This window comes from Pteropus alecto, unplaced genomic scaffold, assembly GCF_000325575.1.
Source record: "Pteropus alecto unplaced genomic scaffold, ASM32557v1 scaffold40, whole genome shotgun sequence".
Taxonomy (NCBI): domain Eukaryota; kingdom Metazoa; phylum Chordata; class Mammalia; order Chiroptera; family Pteropodidae; genus Pteropus; species Pteropus alecto.
In genome coordinates this window covers 16,788,922-16,801,699 of record NW_006431919.1, presented here as the reverse complement: position 1 = coordinate 16,801,699, position 12,778 = coordinate 16,788,922, and the positions used below count along the sequence as shown (strand labels likewise).

Below are 12,778 nucleotides of genomic sequence, written 5' to 3'. Positions count from 1 at the left end.
CCAAAGGGACCATGGCATGAAACAGTTTAGGGATCAAGTATGGTATGTGATTCCTAATTGCCTCTATCACCTAGAAAATAAACCTCACTATAATTTCCATTTTAAATTATTGTCACATACATTCTTATTTGATGCATTCAATTATTTATTAAGCAGCTAGGGAGACACAAAGGTGATTAAAACATGGTCAAAGTGAGGCAAATGCACAAGTTAAGTAGAAAGCAAAGTATAAGGTTCACTGAATCACAGCAGTCAAAAGAAAGTGCTTTAGGAAATCAAGAGTGAGACTGCTTCCAGTCTGGAAGAGGGGGCATGGGTGGGTGGCAAATCAGGAAAGGGGATTGAGATTAAATAGAAGACTTCAGTCTGGCTTGTTGATGATACTCAGTATGGACTATATTTGTCTCTCCTTTTCCTCTCTCCCCATCTTTGAGCTTAATTTACCAGAAGTGCCCAGGATTGTTCATTGCGCCTGCAATTAAACCAAGGAGATAGGACCATATTAAAACATGGGGAAGGGACATCTAAAAGGTCATTTTAGCACTGTATGCAAGGGATAAAAATAAAGCAGTGATATTAGGAAGGCTAAAAGTTTACAGTAGTACAAAAGCAAAATCAAGAAATGCATTCTGGCTCTAAAATGTTATTTTTCCAATTGCCTCATCACTGCGCAAGGAAAGAAAATCTACTGAAGCCACGTCACGTAGAACCTAGGGAATACAAGAAAACATGGGGAAAGGAGACAGCAACTCTGCTCACCATCCCACATTTACTTTCAACAACTGAGCTCTAAAAGTGTTATATTCACAGAATGAAAGCTTCAATCAAATGCTTCAAGGCATTTAAATCAACTGAGTTAAATAATTTAAATCAATTATTCCACACTCTCCAAGTCATGAAAGCTAAGCTTAGTCCTCCCATTTGATAAGTGACAAGATGACAACTAATCCTCTTCTCACATTTCCTCTAAGACAAATGAAGACTAAATAAAAGCCTATCAAGTCACCCCAAAATTCAAGATACAACCAAATGTATTGACTCAAGACACCTTGGTATAAAAGGCAAATAGAAATGACTCAATTTGTTGGAATACATTTTTGACTAGAGTCAATCATGAGTATTTATTTTTTTAAACTGTAACACCAAGCGGCCAGACCAGTGTCTACTTTCCCAGCTGTTTGCAATTTTATATAAGAATCACACGCCCTCTGCTGGTCCTGTAGCATCTTACACCAAAAGCTCAGGCAAAGGGAAGTGTTCTCATTGATCTCATTTCAGCAAGTAAGGTCAGAATGTATCTCACAACCAATGTGATCTGAATTTCTTTATAATGGAAAATAAAGCTTGTATAACTTCAAATATGCAAAATAATCACCAGAGAGAGAAACGAATACAACTCGTAATCCACTTTTGGAAAAAGATTTCACACCACAAAAGGGGTAGGTATATTAAAGATAAAAACTGAGAAACAGTGCTGTTCCATCCAAACCCCTAGAAAGGCATAATTTGAGAGGGAAAAATAAACTTATCTAGTTTCTTAAAAAACGATCATTTACTCACTTTTTCTATACTTGCTTGCATTTTTGCTTTAATGTCTTCTACAGAACTAGGTCCTTTTGGTGTTTTAGGAGTTTTTTCCTGTTTTTTGAAGGATTCTTGACCCTGAAAAAAGTTAAATTTCAAAAGGCCGTTAAGATACAGCTCTTAAGACCGATCCTATCCTAGATTTCCCCCAATGAAGTTATTCTTATAATCCTTCCTTGTAAAAACCAGTGTACGACCAGAGCCGAGTTGCTATCATTAATGAATTCATGTCTGAACAAGTATTTTATTCTTTAAATTATCCCTTAAGAAGGGAATAGGAATAGCTTGAACCTGCACTTACATTCAACACCAGGTCAGTTCTACATTTAAAGGATACCATCAAAAATGAAAACCAGAAGGCACCTAAGAACGAAGCAAAGTCATTACAGCTTGATGCCTGGGGCCCATCCATCCCAGAGCATTTAAATGATAACCTCAGACCCCAGGTATTGGGGGGTTCTTTTAATCTCTGATTCTAATATGCAGCTAAGGTTAAGAAATTGCACTATGCAATATATATATATATATATACCTTTCAACGAGCAAGACTTCTTACAGGAGAACCCCGTTTATACTATCGTAAGTCCTTCTGTTGGCTTTCCTCCTACTAGAAAACCAGCAACCATAAATATGACAATGACTATCAGGGAGCACATTTCAGATCTTTAAAGACACCAATCGCAAGTGCTCTCCAAAGGCTGATTAAATCCCCAACAGACTAGATTCTACCAGATTTTTTAACTTTTCTAACTAGTTCAATGAAGCCTATATTTGTGTGTATGTTGCCACTTACTTTTGATCTTGGTGTTGTTGGTTTTGAGTCTTTTCCATTCTGATTTGATTTTTGTGCATTTTTGGCTGGAGTATCTCGTACAGACTATAATTAGAAATTAATCTTAATCAATGCACAGAGACATATCAGTGCAAATAAAACAGCCCCAAACCATGTTAAGAAAAAAGCAGTCAGGCTAAGGTGAACCATTCATTTTGACAAAAATTTGAAAATGGCTAACAAAGAAGGAAAAGAAAATAAATCATTCCTATTAGAAAAGTTTTCAAGACAGCCCTACTCAGGACCAATTTAAGTATGAGATCATCATTTCCTCCCCAAGCCAGTTTTCGTTAACTACAAAACAAGGGAATAACATTAAAAAGAATTTCCACCACTTTCTGTTAATAGTTATTTCTGACAACTTTGTAGCATTGTATATCCAACTTACTTTCTTTACTGGAGCTTTTTCTTCAGCTTCCTCATCATCAAAATCATCGTCATCATCACTACAAATGAAGTAAAGCCATTATTACTGATACAACACACTCAAACAGATAAAGCCTATCTAGGTATTGGTGGAACCCACATGTTTAGTTTATCAAGGCATTAAGAACTTTCAAACACTTTGGAGGGGTTGACAAAAGAATCAAAAGTAGGATCTTTAAGAGATATTTGCACATTTCACATTCACTGCTCTATTATTCACAACTGCCGAGAGAGAGAAGCAACAAAAGTTCAACAACAGTTAAATGGATAAAGAAAATGTCATATGTATACTGATATTTGTCTTAAAGGAAATCCTGTTACATGCTGGACATAGATGAACCTCGAAGACATTATGCTAAGTGACACAAGACAATCACAAAAAGACAAATACTGTTATTATGTAGAATAATCAAACTCTTTACAGAAACTGAAAAGTAAACTGGTGGTTGCCAAGGCCTAGGGAGAAATGGAAATGAGTTTTTGTTCAATGAGTATACTTTTAGTATTACTAGATGAGCGTTTAGAGATGTTATGTAACCATGTGAATACAGTTAACAATACTGAACTACACACTTAAAGGTTAAGATGGTAAATTTTTTACAACTAAAAAAAAAAACCCAAAGCAATCAAAAAACGATCTTGAAAAAGAACAAAGTTGGAGAATTCATACTTAGTGATTTCAAACAGAAATCTATAAAAACTACAAAGCAACAGAAATTGTTTTACTGGCCTAAGAATACACACTTCAATAGAGCAGAACTGAAGAATCTAGAAACAAACCTTTATCTTTACAGTTAATTATTTTCAAGAAGAGTGCCAAGACCATTCAAAGGGGAAAGAAGTCTTTAACAAATGATGCTGAGACAACTTGATATCCACATGCAAAAGAATGAAGTTGGCCCCTATCTCATACCATACATAGAAATTACTTCAAGACGGATCAAAGACCTACATATTAAGAGCTAAAACTATATAACTTTTAGAAGATTTGGCAATGGTTTCTTAGGTTTGACACCAAAAGCACAAGCAACAAAAGAAACTGGACTTCATGAAAATTAAAAGCTGCAAAGGGCACCATATCAAGAGTGGAAAGACAACTCACCAAATGGAAGAAGATATTTGCAAATCTTATCTGATAAGAGAGTTGTTTCCAAAACATATAAATTTTTCTTACAACAATAATAAATTACTGGTACATTCTACAACATGGATAAATCTTAAAAAACACTGGTAAGTGAAAGAAACTAGTCACAAAGGAGCACATATTATAAGATTCCATTCATATAAAATATCCCAAATAGGCAAATATATAAAAATTCAACCACTGGAGAAGAACACAGGGGGTATTATTAGCAAACAGTGAAACTGGTTCACATTTTAATTGCTTCACAAACTGATTATATACTGGCCAAAATGTTTCTTTTCCATATTACATATTCTCTAAATATAACACAGGAGCCAATTTATTTCACTGATGTGCAACCAAAGAAACACCATCTTTCCAACACTGGAATAAAATGTGTTAACTACAGCAAGTATGTAGTATACATAAAGCCATATATGACTTAGACAATTTTGACATAATAATCCAATCCCTGTGTATGCTTCCCAATATTAAAAACGTAATAATGATTTCTATAAAACCAGTATCATAAACATATTAGGATATTTACTTCCTAATACAATAGAGAAAAGGGCTTTTTTTTTTAAATGGAAAGAACCATGCACAATGAGATTATAAATTTTAATATGCTACATACATGGTCTTTAGCTTTTCTTGCTTACATTAACAGCAAGACAACTAACTCCACACCATACCCTTTTCATCCAAAACAATCCATCAATTTCCCTTGTATCTTGTCGGTTAGAAGTCTTCTGAGACTATGGCTTAGATTTCCACGTAATATCTACGTCAACTAAAAAACCCTAAGGTATCTATCTCTTTACATTTTTATTGCCACCTAACCAGTGGAATTTCCTAAGACTTGTTATCCTCAAGGCATCCACATTAACTGTTCCTACCTATGCATTTATCTGACTACTCTTTCTTCTCTTACATGAAAACTTACTGATGGAAACCTTAATAACATCTACACGACAAGGTAGAAGACCAGACCACTACCTTGCACAAGCAGAGTCAAGATACCAATCAGGTCCTACTCCAGGCTGGAAAGGACTGTCTCCCAAGCCTGTGACATTGTGCTATTAGGCATTCATTTGTAAACCTATGCAAAAGTAACTTGAAAACACAAAAGATTAAATAAACTCAAGACTGATTAAGCACCATATATCATCCAGATTTTTTTTTTCTGTCCTAAGCCCATTTCCCATTCCTCTCTTGGTGTGTTTAGAATTCTTAGTAATGACAAATATTCTTAAAGTTATAAGTCAAACTCAATTAATATTGTGTTTGTAAGTTTGACAGGATTTTTTAAGCATTTAACTGTCAGCCTTTTCCTATTTTCTACCTTTATTGTCAGGCTCAAAGGGCTTTTTAAAGAATTACCAGCTTGGCCAGTTGAGGTTACTGAAAACCTAACTTCCAGACTTCAACTATATGGACCAACCTGAGAACTCCGGGACAAAGTTGACTGGCAATTAAAAGTTCAATGTTTTCGAAGTTACTGATACTGTTACATAAAGGAAAGACCAATTATAAATAGCATTTTATTCCACGGTGTACATTTAACTATTTACCATAGTCTGACCTTAATATAACACATTGAATCTTGTTTCTGATCAAATTTTAAATTCTCCATGAAAATCTTATTCTTTTGGAATCCTATTTTCTCAATAAAAACCAGAGAACTATGGACCAAAGTCCTTTGTTGGGGGGATGGTGGGGGGGGAATCCTTGAATGATAACTTACAATATGAATGTAGCTAGAGCTGTTAAGATTCTCTTTCCACCCAATCCTTTTATCATTAACTGTTCAACATAAAATACACCAGACTTGTTTGCATTCTGTAATGTGTCTACTATAATCTTTCCCAAGAAAAAGGTACCTAGTCACACACATTTGGGAAATGCTGTATACGCTCTGCTTCCGAAAATTTGCAATGCACTACAGCATTTTAATGGCTCATAGTTCCAATGATATTCTTTAAATTCATTTAACCCAAACTGACCATCAGACCATTTACACTTTATTTAATTAAAGCTATTACTTAATTTCACAGGATCACTTGGTAATTTTCCAAACCCCCCCATACAACTACGTCAAGTTTCTAAGCACATACTACTTACTCTTCATCATCATCGTCGTCGTCATCATCGTCATCGTCATCTTCATCAGCAGCAAGTTTTACTTTTTTCTTAAACAAACGAAAGACCTCATGAGCAAGTGCTGATCCTAATCACCAAACTAAAGGCTAGAATAAGATACCTGTATAAATTACATCTATACCTGTGGAACCTTGCTACCACTTCCAGGGGCAGAACGCTTTCCAGATATACTAAGGAGTTTCACATCCTCCTCCTCTTCATCTTCTGACTCTGCGTCTTCCTCCACAGCTAAAATAAATTCTTTATAAGCCGCTAATAAAACTCAACCAAGAACTCAGAAATTCTAAGGAGCATTAATATACAGTAATGGGCATTTAAGAATAGATTTTACTAAATAAAAAAGAAGACGGAAAACAGGGAACAAAAATTTAAAAAAGGGGGGAGCTAACACTCATTACTAAGTTTTAAATGCAAAACACCAGTTATAAATTACTAGATGTCCATTTGAACCTATTATAAAGACAGTACTATAAGCATCCTTTATAAAGTCCAAATTGGAAACAAAGTAACTGCATTAAAGGGAAAAGCATATTACATTAAAATAACATACCTACTAAGTGTTGTCCACTAATATGCACAGGCCCTGAACCACATTTCAACCGTAAGACCACAGGTGGTGTTATTTCAAAGCCCCCAAGAGAAACCTAAAAAGAAGAAACTTTTAAATCACTAAATGTAGGAATAAAATTAAATATTTGATATAAAACTTCCTCAAAACTTATGTTTTCCAACAGGTAAAGCCATAAGCCAAATGAACAAACCAATGAACCCGTTTTCCCGCCTAATAAGCAGCAACCACCATGTTCAAAAGTCGATCACTCAAGCCCAGTGACAAGATGAAGCTAATTCCCCTCTCTCAAATGACATCCACCTTACTGTAAGAGAATTAGACCTTGACATAAAATCTGTAGTTTTAAGTGCCCTTACCGTTGGCTGTACAGACATTTTCAAGGTTGCCAGTGTTACTTTAATTGGACTGCCTTCATAATTCATTGCTTCTGCTTCAACGATGTGCAATTCATCCTTTGCACCAGCCCCTAAACTGACCTGTCAACAGAACAGTACTTTAAGTTCCTATTTTGCAATCCCCTCAAAGTTCCTGTTAAAAAAAGAAAAAACCCCAACAATACAGAGCTATAAACTTCATTATTACCACTGACGAGAAACTAATTTTTATACAATGCCATCAAGTTTTATGTGACCTTGCCAATCAATTTCTCATATTCAGTGCATCTGAACAAATGCATAAAAATGCATTTAATGACAGAGTTGTACATGTCATCACCTATCCACAGAATAGACCACCTGATATTTACTGACCGCCTACAAACTGAACAGCAGGCTAGTCTCTGCAGGGGACAAAAAGATGTATCACTCTCCTAAAGGGCTTTATAATGCAACTGAAATATATAAACATGGAAAGTTGAACAGTAGTGTGACTGGACTTTTACCTGATTGCCAAAAGAGTGGTTAAAGATGCCAAGTTTTGTATCACAGGTATTTAGAAAATCAAGTATATACAACACTTATAAAAATACTACTATAAAAACTAAGTATATAGCCACAGGAACTAAGGGGCTGAAATCAAGAAAGGTTAAGTAGTCTAGCTGAAAAGTTTAAGTACCGTTCTCAAAGATAACTGGTGCTCATTTTCATCATTATCCACCTTGAAGTGATAATCTTTGTCGGCCTTTAGTTCACAACCTGTAAATGAAGAAAAAGTAACTATAACAAGAAAAATAACATTGAAACTTCAGTGAGTAACCAAAAAAGTTAACTTGTGAACTAATTCTTACTGTTCTAGCTACCAGAACACAAGGTATCCCCATCTCTTCCTGGATTTCTCAAACACAAATCTCTATAAACAATCAAATAATAGCTATACAGGAATTTACAAATTCTACTTTCTCATTATATTCTTTCATTCTCAACTACACCATTATCATTCGAAGGTAGAAGGAAACTCAAAGATTTAGTAGACTGGAACCAAAACGAGTATCTGAAACCAAATCTGATGTACAACATTGATAAAATCCCACTATTTAAAAAGCTGAATTACCTACTTAAACTCAAGAAAACCAACCAATCTAGAAATGAGAATAACTGCACAAACATCTACATGAACAGCTTGTAGTTCCAACAGAAAAAATACAAATGTAAAAGAACTTAAGGGGGGGTCAGCATTTCATCTTTGAATAGAAATGATGTACATTAAATTATGTTCAGAAATTATGCTTAAGGCTAGAATAGACATATCCTAGGGATATTTCCAATAAAAAGGTTAACAAAAATATCTTAATAGAAATTAATCAGAAACTCGTCATTCAAAATAGCAAGGAATAAAAAGCCTTAATTAACAAGGCATGTCAACTCGCATTCCTTAAGTAAACTGCTATGGTCAAAATGAAAGTTTTATTAATTTAAATGATTCCACTTAATTGCAATCTAATAGTTACTGGTACATAGATGTTTAAATGTTATTGCTCAATTAACAAACCTCAGTATCTTTTTAAAGGAACAATATAAATTTGGGGAAGGATCTGCAGTTACTTCATAGCCTGACACAAAGAAATGGCTTCAACAATTAAGTTCACTGAGATTCAAAACCAAAGCAGGTCTCTCCTTAGCACCATACTGTAGTGTCTTACGGGGAGGGATCCCAAACCCCTGGTATAGTATTTCAACAATATCAAGTCTTGTTGACCCAAACTGAACCTCCTCACGCTTCTCATCTCTGATAAGGAATAAAACAGTTTGCTACATGCAGCACAGGAGGTTTCCTCCGCCGGCCTCCCTCCAAAAAAAAAAAAAAATCGTTTATAATGCACCAGCTCTGAAGGCAAGGATCTTGGTTTAGATCTAATTTTTATTTACCTACAAGTGCAACCTGCGTTGCCACTTTAGTTCCCTGAGCATCAGGATATCTGCAAAGTGGGTTAACTCCATCTCCCGCAGCGAGATGGAAAAAGGGCTCTATCAATGAGAACTACCATCACAGATGTTAAGCTCTGAACAAAGACCTCCAGGATCCTGGCGCCACCAGCCACTTCACCCAACAGTTCCCGCCCAACAGCCCAATTAAGGCCCAGGATCCCAGGCTCGGGGGGTGACAAGACACCGGTGAGCCCCGGATGTTGCGCCCACACCCCCTCCTTCCCGCAAACACGTGGCAACCACGTGCTCGCGGCCTCCTCACGCCGGGCCGCGCCTCCCCTCCCCCTGTAACTCGCCGAGGCACCGGGCTGTCGGGGTCCTGGAACTCCTGACTCTTGACGGCTGGAGGACAACGCCAGGCTCTTCCCATCCTCTGCTCCGGAAAGGGGACCCCGTGCCCCACACACCGCGAGCCCACACAACCAACCTGGGGCCGAGCATCAGAAACAGCGGCCCGGAATCAGGAGCCCACGAACTCACACCCACCCGAAAAAAAAATAATGTCCGGAGCTGCACCGTGTGGCCCAAGCGACGCCAAACCTCAGCTGGTCGGTTCCCCGTTGCCTCAGGCCCTAGGCCTGGGACCGCTCACGCCCCAGGCTTCAGGCCGCCTCCCCTTCCCATCCCGTCGTGCCGCCAGCCCTCCATCTCCTCGGCTGCGGGGCCCCGGCAGCCCGGTGCCCACTCCCGCAGGCCTCCAGCCTGCCTCGCTTTCTTCACCAGCCCAGGCCTCAGCGGGGTTCCCGCCCCCCCACCGCACAGCCACCAGGCCCTGCTCGGCCTTGGTCCAACGCCCCCACCAGCAGTTACCGAAAAGATAGTTCTGGGGCCTCAAGGGGCTCATGTCCATGTCCATCGAATCTTCCATGGGGTGGTGGCGCGCACTTAGGTGGGAGAGAAGGCGGACGGAGATAAACGACTACTGGTCGGCAGAACAGCCGCGCAGGACGGAATCACACCAGGGAAAGGACGCGGGCTCCCTGCGCACATATATAGCACTCCGAAGATCTCGCGAGAGCTCCCAAAGTCCCGTCACCGCGCGCGTGCTCGGGAGCCCCCCTTCCCGGACGGTAGCCCTGCCGCGCAAGCGCTCTTCAACCGCGCTCCTTGCCACCTCGCCCCCCACCTCCTCCAGGTACTTCGCGGGCTCCCGCCGAGCACGCGCACTCGTACGCCAGCCCTCCCCCTCCGCCGCCGCCGCGGCCTGTGCGCACGCGTGCGGTCTCCTGGTTGCGCGCCCCCCACCCCTTCCAAGCCTTCCACGTCCTCGCCCACTCTGGCGCGCTGGCCGGGCGCCAGGAGCCTGCGCAGCCCACCCTGCAAGATGGCGACGCCAGCCCTTAGCTATGTTCGGAACGCAGAACGAGCCGGCTTTACGCCCCAGGGCAGCTCCATTCACCTTTCTCCATCCCCTGATGCCTCGCAGGCCTCCAAACAGGCATAACCACTTCAGGATTGCTGACTTGCCTAAAGGCCTGGGCTCTGAGTTCATTGTTTCCCCCAAGTTAAAGCTTCAGGTGCCAGAGACAGGACTGAGGTGGAGAAAAGATGTAGCCGCTGGCCGGACTTATTCAGCTGTATTTTAATAAGGAATCATCTCCGCCGTTGAAATCCCTAACCTTTACGTCATTTTGGGGGCCAAAAGAGGACTGAGCGTCTTCCTTATGAGCAGGACAGGAACAAGGGCTGGGGGATTTCTCCAGACAAGGTTTTTAAAATGGTTGTATATCCATAATATGTATCCACGTAAGGTCCCGAGAGGCAGATGTGACTATCTGCAGACAGGGAAACGGGCCGAGGGAAGTAAGGTAGCCCCCAAACACGAAGTGACGAGACGGTTTTCTAACTCCAGGTCCACTTCTCACATCCTTGTAAAAGAGCTGAGAGGGTGAAATGGGGGCCCACTCTCTCAAGCAATTCACTTCTTAATCTTTAACATTCCTAAGAATGTTCTGGCCTGTAAAGAAAGTATATGACTTGTAAGAGATGCATGAAACTTAGACATTTTGGCGTGAGCTTGGATATTAGCATTCTAAACAAGCTACACCTTGATAAACCGAAGACCCCCACAGTCCCTGGGCACTGGTGAATTTTGAGGATCCCCCTAATTATCATTAATACATCAACAGATCACACAATAAATTTAATAAGTACTATGAAGAATTAAGAATAGTGACGGGTATAACCCTATCCCCTTTTCTCCAAATACAATCTAGTCGGAAAGATAAACTAATATACATGAACCAATTGTTAATTAATAGAATCGAAACCCTAAATTTGGAGAAATCAATGCAACCAATATGTGAATGGGGCCAAGGTATTTCCCACCCCCAAGTGAAGAAGAGCCTTCACCAGCCTTGTGCTTGGATCTTCTGAGACACAGAGTATGACCAATTGCTGGAAAAAACGCCGTCACTTGGAAGGATATCTGTGTAAAGGAACTGAGGAAAGGGAGGGGAGGACTGTGGCTGAGGGGGACTTGGGGAATTTAGAATGAGAAAATCTCAAGGGGAACTACAGGAGAGTGGAGGAGAAGGGGTTAATGTTCTTCGAGGCCATGCAAGTAGAAATTAGGACTACTTTGTAATTTCTTTCTGGATTCCGGACCACGATTATTCAAATGCAGCTCCGAACAGAGACTAAACCATATGGGAGCTATAGCCATGTTAAAGATAAAGAACATTTGTTGTTTTAGCATATTAAGCACCTAGTCTAGATATGATTTCATGGAATCAAAGGGTTAAAAAAAATCACTTATTAATTCTTACGATTTACACATGTAATGAATACTTATTATCTTTTTAATAAGTTAAAATTATTTAGTCCTATACAAAATGAAAAAGAGTGTCTCTCCTTCCACATCTCCTTTCCTGTCCCTATCTTTATACCCTAGATAATCACCTAATCGTGATTGTCCTTCCAGAATATCTATACATATATAAGTAGACTGATACAGTATCTTTGTACATGTATCTTTATGGATGTCTAAAAGTAGTTTCATAAACATCTTCTAAGACATGGACTTGCACAGTAAAAGGGAAGGTATGTACTTACAATGTACATGTAAATTGATCTTTTGATTATATAAATAGAGTCATATTTTATATATCACTGTCTTAGTCTGTTTGGGCTGCTATACCAAAATATCACAGACCAGGTGGCTTATAAACAACAGAAATTTATTTCCTACAATTCTGGAGGCTGGGAGTCCAAGATCAGGGGTGCCAGTGTGGTTGGGTGAGGGCTGTCTTCCAGGTTGCAGACTTCTGGTTGTGCCCTGTAGCATCCTCAGATGGTAGAAGGGGCTAGAGATCTCTGTGGGATCTCTTTTTATAAGAACACTAATCTCATTCATGAGGGCTCTATCCTCATGCCCTAAGCACCTCCCAAAGGCCTCACTTGCTAATACTATCACCTTTGGGGGTTAGGATTTCAATATATGAATGGGGCAGGGGGACACATTTGTATCAGAGCAATTGTTCTATAATCCTTCCTTCTCATTTCATGTTGCTTAACTATCTTTCTATAATACTATATAGAGGCCTACTGCATTCTTTTTAGGAGCCGCATTATAGTCTATGGAATGAACATATATACTAATTTTTAAAATTTTAGATTTTATTTAGTTTTTCATTTGTTAACACATTTTGTGATGGAAATTTCCAAACATACAAAAATAGAATATTGTGATGAACAGCCATATACCAATCACCCAG

At 39.3% G+C, this 12,778-nt stretch overlaps 1 protein-coding gene across 2 annotated transcripts in view; it reads right to left on the bottom strand.

The window, feature by feature from the left end:
- The window catches only part of NPM1 (nucleophosmin 1), a 13,913-nt gene extending 3,747 nt beyond the window's left edge, over positions 1-10,166 (bottom strand). Inside the window, exons 1-10 of one of the 2 annotated variants that reach the window (XM_015585255.2) lie at positions 9,873-10,166; positions 7,753-7,832; positions 7,056-7,175; positions 6,679-6,772; positions 6,250-6,356; positions 6,090-6,157; positions 2,805-2,862; positions 2,378-2,461; positions 1,561-1,662; positions 125-472 (exon numbers count right to left, since the gene is read on the bottom strand). In XM_015585255.2, the coding sequence (XP_015440741.1) occupies positions 464-472; positions 1,561-1,662; positions 2,378-2,461; positions 2,805-2,862; positions 6,090-6,157; positions 6,250-6,356; positions 6,679-6,772; positions 7,056-7,175; positions 7,753-7,832; positions 9,873-9,930 (780 nt within the window). In that variant the 5' untranslated portion in view covers positions 9,931-10,166 and the 3' untranslated portion in view covers positions 125-463. Of the gene's footprint in view, positions 1-124; positions 473-1,560; positions 1,663-2,377; positions 2,462-2,804; positions 2,863-6,089; positions 6,158-6,249; positions 6,357-6,678; positions 6,773-7,055; positions 7,176-7,752; positions 7,833-9,872 lie in introns of those variants that run through there. The other variant, XM_006927016.3, reaches the window with a different exon arrangement.
- Between the last annotated feature and the right edge of the window lie 2,612 nt (positions 10,167-12,778).